General features: G+C 32.3%; 1 protein-coding gene across 1 annotated transcript; it reads right to left on the bottom strand.

The window, feature by feature from the left end:
* Positions 1 to 652: 652 nt before the first annotated feature.
* LOC107963770 (putative leucine-rich repeat-containing protein DDB_G0290503) lies at positions 653 to 5,644 on the bottom strand. Its single transcript, XM_016900237.2, has 9 exons — positions 5,180 to 5,644; positions 4,703 to 4,903; positions 4,470 to 4,595; positions 4,286 to 4,323; positions 4,091 to 4,178; positions 1,782 to 3,977; positions 1,491 to 1,646; positions 1,288 to 1,346; positions 653 to 1,113 (listed from the first exon to the last, which is right to left on the bottom strand). Exons 1-9 carry the CDS (start codon positions 5,255 to 5,257, stop codon positions 879 to 881), a joined length of 3,177 nt encoding a protein of 1,058 aa, XP_016755726.1. The 5' UTR covers positions 5,258 to 5,644; the 3' UTR covers positions 653 to 878.
* Between the last annotated feature and the right edge of the window lie 4,408 nt (positions 5,645 to 10,052).

The following is a 10,052-nucleotide window of genomic DNA, read 5'->3' as shown; positions in this document are numbered from 1 at the left end:
AAACTGAAAATTTGGGAAACGTGGAGCCTGATGGCTAGGCCTGGCTCTGAAGAACCCGCTTGTACAAATTTCGCGACCCAAGCATTTAGTGGCCTATCAAAATTAAACAAACCAAGCTCGGGACCCAATTTTAAAAACTAGTGATTTGAAAAACATAAGTGCCCAAAGCCTACCATTTTCGACCACCAGAATCTTAACCCCCAAAAAAACCTAAAAATAAAAATTAGTCGTTGAAATTAAACTGGACCGATTGGTCGAATTAGGTCTAAAGCAAGACAACCCAATTCATCCATGAATTGGTACGATCAACCATCAAATTGAGAATCAGATGAACTAATTGGACTGGGCACCGATCACCTGAATAGTTTAACCATCAATTAAATTCTAAAAACATTGAAATTCCCGCAATTCCGAAAAAAGACCCATATAGACTTCTTCACACTTTTTATGTACAAAATCCAATAATGTGAACCTGTTCTTGAATCAGGCCGAAAAAAGAAAACCTGTTCTTGAATAGAAACAAGAAATCTTTCTAAACTTGGCCTACCAACAGGTTTTTCTTTAGGGTCTATAATTTTATCAAAAAATGAAATAATTATATTAATGGAGATTGTTACCATGACGACAAAAAAGAAAAAAGAAAATATGGGGGTAGAACAAAACTCAAACCTGAATAATCAAAGGAAAACTTACCTACATTTGGAAACTAAAAAGGAACTGTCCATTTTTTTTTTGTACAATCTAATTTATTCACTCTAAATAGGAACTGTCACCACCTAAATTTTTCCGGGTGGGCACGCCAAGCTACTAGTTCAATTTTACGTTCTTTTCTTCTTCTTTTTTTTTGTATAGGAAGATTTTTGCTACCTTTTTAAGTTTCAGTTCCTCTTGGTATTTTTTAGAGTACGTACAGTCATCACAAGCTGTTGTCGTGCACCTTCTACCTCCGCGAATTTGAGGCTTATCTCGGAATATCGTTCTTGCATATCCTTCAATTCATTTTCCATTGATTTGTTTCTTTCTCTTAATGATTCTAGTTCAGCTATCAATTCATCTTGGTTACCGTCTTTATCGACAATAGACGGTTCTTTCTCTGACAAACTGTCATACTTGCTGCGGATAAGATATCAATAGAAGTAATTGTTAGTCACTTTCTCTTTTCTTTGGTTTTTTTAATACTCTTCTTGGTATTTATTCCCTCCACTAACTAGTACAAGGAAGAATAGTGGAAAAAGGTACAAAAAGAACAGAGTCAGAAAATAAAGTTTTATATCTTCCAAGTCTTACCTTTTCACAAAAGGCATTGATATAATGTCATTTGATGTATCCTCGGAATATTTACACACCTGCATTTTTATATATTTAGAACAAAATATAAGTCAAAGCTGGATATAATGACCTTCAATTTATTGTTCATTAATATTAGAGAATTTCCCTTAAAAATGAGTTCTTTTGTATCTTCTTACAAATCATGGTATAATGTTTCTGACCTTTTGGAGTTGGCATTTGCAGAAACTGGTGCTGCGCTCACTGAGTTCTTCTACTCTGCTTTCTAACTCATCAATTTTCTTCTGAAGATCCTTCTCCATTTCCAAGAAGACATTTGTTGACGTTTCTAAAGCAGTTTCCTTTGACTTTATTTGTCCCTGCCGTGAGGAAAATATGAATCATATGAACACAAATTCTCCCTTTTCATACTCTGCTCCAGAATAAAAGATGAACCATGTGCAACAAACTGTTCCAAAGAGGATTTTAAATAAATCTCGAATGTGAAAATTTACCTCAAGCAGCATTACTTTCTCCCTTAGGCTTGCAACCTCTATAGGACTGAGAGGAACCATGGCAGATTTATCGTCTTCTAATGGTGTTTTTGTTCCATCAGAAACTGCCTCTCTTTCATTGCTCTCTTTCAGCTTCTTTTCCATGGTAGTAACAGCATCTTCCTTCTTCTTAAGGTCATCCTTTAATTCAACTACTTGCTTTCTGAGTTTTTCTTTCTCTACTTCAACCTCATACAGAGACCACTTCAATTCAGTGCATTGAGTTTTGAGGGTGTCCAGCTCTGATTGCAAGGATTCAGCTTCAGCTTCTTTCTCAACCCTCATCAAAGCAATTGTACTCACCAGCTCATTTCTTTCTAAATTTCCTCTTTGATTCTGCACTCCAATTTCTTCAGCAAATGCTTTGATGTGATCCAACTCCAGTGTCAACTTTTCTGTCTGTTGAGCTTGTTCACGAAGGCATTTATTTTCTGTAGTCAGCTTGTCAATCTCAGCTTTTAGGTTCTGGATCTCTAGGGAAAAAGTCCCACTAACTTCTTCTTCATGCTTCTTTTGATGTTCAAGCTGCTTTGATTTATCATCAATTTCCTTCAACATCTGCACTATCTGATTTGATTTTAAATTTACTTGATTGAAAAAGTAACAGAGTTTTGCCTGATAATCCTCCTTAACTGATTGCAGCTCTTCGTTAGCTTTCTTGTGTAGTTCTTCCAGCTTATTTTTCTGCAAGCGTAGTTCACTAGCTTCAGTCAGAGCTTTTGTAGCCACCTTTTGATTTGCATCAGATGTAAAGGCCATCTGCATAGAGAGCCTCCTAAATTCCTCCTGAAGACATTCAGCTGTATGAGAATTCTTCCATCTTGTCATTCGCAAGGCTTCCTCTGCTCGGATAGCTCTTTGCTCCTGCTCAACTTTGGTTTGCATGATAGATTCTAGATCCATTTCATATACTTGTGCCTGTTTCTCTAACTCTTCCTCCAAGCTGTTGATGTGGGTTTCTAGTTCGTTTATGGTAGTTAAATAGTCAGAGGATTCTTTTGACTTCTTGTTGAGTTCACTTTCCAAGCACTCTATTCGGGCCTCGAGTTCATTTATGTTAGCAAAGGAAGATGGGCAATCGTACTGCATATTTAGTTGATTTTGCAGTTGGCTTTGCTCTAGTTTGTAGGAGATGTCGTGATTTTCCTGCTTCAGTATCTCATAGTCAAGTGCTAGCTGCTCCATTTGTGCCTCAAGATCATCTTTATCTCTCTTGTAGACCTCTATCTCTCTGTGAAGGTCCATGATCTTTTGTTCAAGTACAGAGGTTTCCTTGGTGTCTCTATATTCTTTAACGAGTTGTTCCAATTCCCTCTGCTCGTCATCATCATCGTCATCTGTGTGATTTCCTGAGATGATTACTCTCAATTCTTCAGCACTGACATGGGATCCTGATTTGTTGTTGGGTGGATTGGATGCCTCCATATTCTTTGCTTCCAGCAGTTCTTCTAGGTTGTGTACAGCAAGAATTAACTCAGCATTTGACTCCTGCGTCTTCTGCATTTGTAACTGAAGATTGGAATTCAAGGCCTTCTCATGATTCAACTCTTGTCTGATTTCTTCAACAAGAACCCATGGGTCCCCACTCTCAATCTGCAGCCTGCTTTTCACATTTGCATCATCCATTCGCTTCTCACAGGCTTTCAGCTTCTTGCACTGTAATTTGAGTGCATCTCTCTCTCCTTTCAAAGTAACAACTTCCCTCGAGAGATCCTGCCCCCTTTTGCTCTCCTTTACAATTCCTTTCCTAAGAGCCTGTAATTCCAAATCCGACACATCCACTTGTCTGGACAAAGCAATGATCTCATTCTTGAGCTTTTCAATCTCATTATCTGAACCATGTTGGGAGTTTTCTCGCGGAAAGGTGTCCTGAGAACAGTTTGAGTCATCAGTACTCATTCCAAGATCAGACCCTGCTGACCATTCCTCGTAGATTGCTGTGGAAGTAATTGATGTTGCTTTAGGAATAACTGAGGTGCTATTCATAGATGACAGATAAGGGTCCTGGTTGGTGTTGTTGTTTCTCATTCCAAGTTCTTGTGGAGCATTAAGTCCAGAGATGCTATCAGAACTTGAAATGGTAATATCAGATCCATTGGATCCTCTACAGTTCCCAAGCAATTCAACATTGTGGGCGATTTTGCTGAAAGTCACATCCTGTCAGACAGATGATAAACAAAGAAACAAGTAAAACATGCAAATCCACTTTCAATTAACTTTTATATTAACAGCAGCAACAAGAAAACCGAAAATGATGATAAGTGCCTTACTTCAGTGGTTTCGTTCTTAATGTTTTCATCGACCTTCAAGCTCCTATCTTGCGACCCAATGCTCGCATTTTCAATTTCTTCCACCTCTCTGCAACAATTATCAAACAAAAAGTCAACATTAAAAACAAACGATCCAGGTTCTGAAATAACATCCAATAACTACAAGAATTCAATAAGAATTGAGAAGTCTTTTACCTTTGATCAGCATTTTCCTGCAGCCTCTGAATTGAAACCTGGTCCAACAGTTTGAATTCAATTTCAAAACATCAATCAACATAAATAATGGGGAAAGATTACAGAAAAAATCCCAACCAGAAGTAATCCGTGATGCATATAAATATGAGAGAGAAACAGAGGGAGTGAGAGTGAGAATACTAACATGCAGAATTGCTTTAGAATTCGAATTCTTTAATGGAAGAGAAACGGTGGAAATTTTAATTGCTTCAGCATAAGCAGCAAAATCAATTGAAGCTTCCCCAACTAAACCTCCTCCTTTTCCCAATCCCTACAACAAACATATAAAATATTCACTACACCATTATTTTAAGGAAAAAAAAAAGATGCAACACATCCAAGACATGAATTCATCAAAAGTATACACGTATGTCTTACTGATGATATAATAAAATGGTAGATTCTTTCATTGATCTTCCCAGTCTTTGGATCCCGAGCAAATTTAACGGTCTCGTAAACTGGATTTTCCCACCGACAATTACCGTCTAGAACCGTCGCCTTTTCTATCTTTGTTCTCGGTTTTCCTCCATCGCCAGGGACCACTGATATCATCAATGCTTGCACATTCAACTGCGTAACCTAAATCACACAGAAAAAAACTATTAATATTTCAATATTCTTCAAACTTATTCAATCACATTACTGGGAAAAAAATATTTAAAATATTTATCATTTTAACTGAGAAAAATAGCTCAAACAGCTTCAAGAAAAACAAATCGATGTCTTTTTTTTTTCAGTTTTAGCTGCAATTTCTGACTAATAAGCTACTAAAAAAAGTAAATAGATGAATTTAAAAGAAAATGTTCGATGAATACGAAATTCTGAAAAATAAAGAATTTGAAATAATGAGAGTACTTGAGTTGCATGGAACTGAAGCTTGAAGACGGCTTTGCTCCTGTTCTTGTCGCTCCTCCATCTCGCCGACTTAAACATCTTCTCCGCAAAACTCGCCGGGATTCCCGGACTCTCACCTGAGGTCCGGAAAATCCAGCTGGCAAGCCGTCATTCAATCGATCTCTCGATCCAATGCTGGAAATCCAATCCAAAATGCAAGCACGCACCGAGGAAAACAGAGCCAGTTACAGCAGTCCACACATAGAGTTCAACTAAACAGAACCGAGTTCGTTCAATTCGAGTGGAACTGAATCAAAGACCGAGCCTAGAACTCAGAATCAAAAAACGCCTTGAAAGAGAACAGATCTAAAGAAGAGCTCTTTCCCTCTCTCTGTCCCTCACAGAGCTATTTGCAAGTTGTAACAGTCTCTCTGGTGGAAAGAGATTGCACGTATTTTATTTTTAATATAAGAAAAGGGAAAATTTTGAAAGAGAAAAAAATTGAAGGAGAAGCTTCTCTGTGATTAAATTAATTTTTAATGAAGGATTAATTAAAATTAATTACGTATTAGGTGAAAACATGTGTTTGTTTGTTTTGAGCAAAGGGAACAGTAAGTAAAGGTTATTAATTTGACATTAATGCCCCCATGTGTCAGTTTAGTTGTAGCAAATATTCTATGTTTCGGACGAGGGTCAAACGGGTAGTTTGTAAGAAAAATAAAAAATATTAATTGATTTTGACTGTATTAGCCTAATAAGTTGGGATACGGTTAAGATAAAACTATAAAATATAATATACGGACCTGATGGACGATAATGAAATTACATAGTCGAAATCCAAGGAATTTTATTATGGGTTAATTTAAAGAAGTCCTAAAACTATGAGTTAAATTATAAATCAGCCACTAAAAGTTTAAATATTCCAATTGAGTCCTCCAATTAAAAATTTCCCTTAATCTAGTCATCAACTTTGGCACTAAATATAAGTTTGATTTTGTCATGTTTAAAAAATATTTATTAATTTATACGTGATTAAATAAGGAAAATAGGAGCGAAGCTAAAATATTATTTAAAGGGCCAAAATTGAATAATAAATATTTTGAGGGTCGAGGTATAATTCTATCATTATATTTATTTGTAATTTCATAAATTGTAAAGGATTTAAAGAAATAAATTTACCGTGTTAGAGGGGACCAAAGTCACTACCTGTCCCTTGCCTTTGCCCCTACACGTCAGATCCAAATTGATTTTTAATGCCAAAGATACGACTAAAAAGTGACAAAAAATCTTAATTAAAATGATACTTTAGTTTGAATATTCAATTAGACTCTTCTTGAGTTTAGATACCAATTTAAAACATGATTTATAATTTAGGGATGCTTGGTGGAATTAAACATTTATTTTTTATACTTACTATGTTAGTGTTAAACTTCTGGTTAAGATTAAGTTTGTATTATAAGTTAATCGGGCATCAATTTAGTTAAAAAAATTATTAAAATATCATTACTTTTACAAAGAAATAAAATAAATATTAATGTAAGGGTATTTTTGTCTTTTCTCTCTTTTTAGTAAAATAAATACAACAATAGGATGTAAACTTAGGAAACATGCATTTTAAACTTTTAACTTAAATCATATATGTTTTTTTTTATACAATGTTAGCCCTTCCTCAATCCTTAAAAAGGAGGATAATGGACTTCATCTCACTCGAACTCACGTTGTCCTATACTGATACCAGTCGAACCCAAGACTCAATCGACTTAACTCATCTTTTGTTAAATTGGTTTGAAATGGAAATATTTGATTATCTACATTTTGAATTATTGGACATTAAAATGTGTCATTTTCAATTCAATCCTTAGTTTTTTTTTTTCTAAGGTCCCATTGTACAAATTTTTGAGGAGTACATTATGTTCTTATTTTTGTTTATTCATTAAATAATTCACTTTTCCTTCAACCACTCTATTTTAATTATTTTCCAAGGATAAAAAATATATATGGTTAGCCCACAAAATATAAATACCTAGGACCCTTAAGTCTCTTAACATTACATGAAAAGAAAATAAAAATGTAATTAAAATGTACTTCACTTTTCAACATCCTTTTCCTTCAAGGCTTTTTGAAGAAATGCTTACATCAATGTGATACATGTGCATTCAATCCTTTTCTTCTTCCTCTTTGAATTTTACATTACTCGTATTAATGTCATCTCCGTTAAATTATGCTTCTTCTTTTTTTTGTTACGAGTGAGTTATGGATTTAATCTTTATACTTTAATTTAGTTATTTTTAATTTTTATATTTACATGTAAAGGATAAACCCGATTAAACAATGAACAAAATGAATAAAATAAGAATCGAAAAGACCGAACAAACAAATTTTACGTGGAAAAACTCCTCAAGAGATGATAAAAAACCATAGACAAAAGGAGATTTCATTATAATAAAATAGAGTACAAAAGATGTAGAGAATTAAAAGAAAAATTCGAAGCCCCACAAGAAAAACCCTTCGAAACAAAGAACAAACTTCTCTCCATCTAAATAATTTTGGTTGTGTAAAAACTAGAGTAACTAAGGCCTGATTATAGGCTGAAATTCAGAGCATATATGACTACAACAAGTCTAGGTTAATCAGGTTTAAGTGGGAAACTAAAACAGAATTTAGCTAGGAGAAGAAAAGTCAAAATAAACTTTGGTCAAAATAAGAGGTATTCTCCCATATTACAAATTTTAAAATTTTAACTTGACCAAAATGGTAGATGTTAAATTTGTTAAGTTATAATATTTCTAAAATCTTATGTGGCAAATATATTACATCATTTGTAATGTCGTGCTAGCTTGTTATTTCTGTATATTACTCATGGATTTAACGATTTTTATTTGTGGTAAGACTGAAATTCTAAAATTCGAAAAATTTAATAACTAAGAATGATCCAATTGGAGAATATGTATTAAACCTACAACTTTACCATACATGACTAATAACATAATTAAACCAAACAAAATTAACTACTACTCTTTAGATTAGGATTGAAATTTTTAAATTTAAAGAATATGACTAAAATTGACTAAATTAAAGTATAAAAGCTAAATCCACAACTTTTATATGATAAAAGATTAATGACAAAATTGGACCTAATTATTATTTATTAGTATAACTTTTACATTTTAAGGAAAAAAAAAGAGTTTTACTAGGACAGAGCTACATGAGAATGGGAGGCGCCTCATCTCGCCATTTTTTTTAAATACCTCTTAGGTCACTACCAATTTCATAGTTAAGTAAACTGAATTTTGCCTCTCCAAATTTTTATCGCTTAAACACTCATTAGATTCCTAACAATTTTAATATTAAGTAAATTGGGCCTTGCCCTCTTCATATTTTTTTGCCTAAACACTTTTTAGGTCCCTAACAATTTCAAAATTAGGCAAATTCAACCTTTCTTCCCTCCAATTTTTTAATTTAAATAGAGTTTTGGACAATTAATGTCTCAAAATTTTCTATATAATTTCTTTCTAATATTTAATTATTGATTATAATTCCTTTTATTTATATATTTATATATATATAAATTATTTTAATAAAAAAGAAGCATTATCATAATTTTATGAAAATTGAGACTAAAAAATATTAAATAAGTTAACCTTATTAAAGAAACAAATTTTATAATGAGGGTAATTTAGTAAAATGTGATTTTAGGTAAACTTATATTCCATCAACCAAACATCAAAACTTTACATTCTAGCCAAATGAATCAAACAGAGTAATATATGATACCCGATATTCTAGATCATAATCTTACATTTCCATAATCTAGGACAGGGCTAAAGGGCATGTAAGGGTCCCCTAATGGTAAAAGATCATTTTAGCTACTTTAAAATTTTAAATTATAAGTTAATTTAATGGTAAAAATACACTTTATCCCTAAAGATAATAAAAATTTTAGTTTAATTACTCCTTTAAAAATTTATAATTTAAGTTTACCCCTAAAATGATTACCCATATTCCTATTACCAAAAGTAATTTTATATTATTTCAATGAAAGGCCCCTTTATGAATAACTTTAATAAAAGAGCAATATTTTCAATTTTGGTAGGTTGAATGTGTATGTATCTCAAAATTATTTTAGTAATAAATGTTATTGTATTTTATTGGATTCCATTTTTTGAATATTATATAAATGGTAATAAATATTTAGAAAATAATGATAATATCTGATCCCATTAATGTCATTGATTTATTTTTTTTGTTAAATTTAGCCAATTAATATTGGCTGTAGCAATAAACTACAAAGTTTGGGTGCTGACGGACTACTCAAATAAGAATCCAAAGATTTAGTAAATGCCAATTGCCACAAAACTAATGAATTAATTAACTAAACTTCTATTCAAATCACTAGAAAATGACATTTTAACCCCAAAAATTAAGTTTTAGCATCATATAAATTTCCCATTTTTTTAAACAAAAATGTTTTTTCTTTATTTTTGTTAATTTGATACATATTTTTTAGTTTGCTTTTGGTTATAAATTTTGTTTATTATTTAAAAATATTTTTAAAAAAACGAAATAGTACAAATTGAATTACTTGATGTCCAACATTTATTGTTTTTTTTTATATTAATAATCGTACAATGATATAAAAATGTCAAATGCATTAATTTTTTATCCGTGCATTATTTGTAGCTATCATGCATAATTATGGAATTTATTTAATGATAATTATGACGTTATTCTTTCGTATGTTTGTTAGGTTTGGAATCAAAGTCAATTAGTTAAACCTCTCTTCTAATAAATTTGACAAAGAATTAGGTCTTTAATATTGTATGATGAAATGGGAGAATATTGGACCAACCAAAAATTAAATCCTATTATTCTTTTAGCACCTTATATTATATGA

This window comes from Gossypium hirsutum, chromosome A03 (assembly GCF_007990345.1).
Source record: "Gossypium hirsutum isolate 1008001.06 chromosome A03, Gossypium_hirsutum_v2.1, whole genome shotgun sequence".
Lineage (NCBI taxonomy): Eukaryota > Viridiplantae > Streptophyta > Magnoliopsida > Malvales > Malvaceae > Gossypium > Gossypium hirsutum.
The sequence above is the reverse complement of the archived record's forward strand: the minus strand, read 5'-3'. Positions and strand labels throughout refer to the sequence as shown.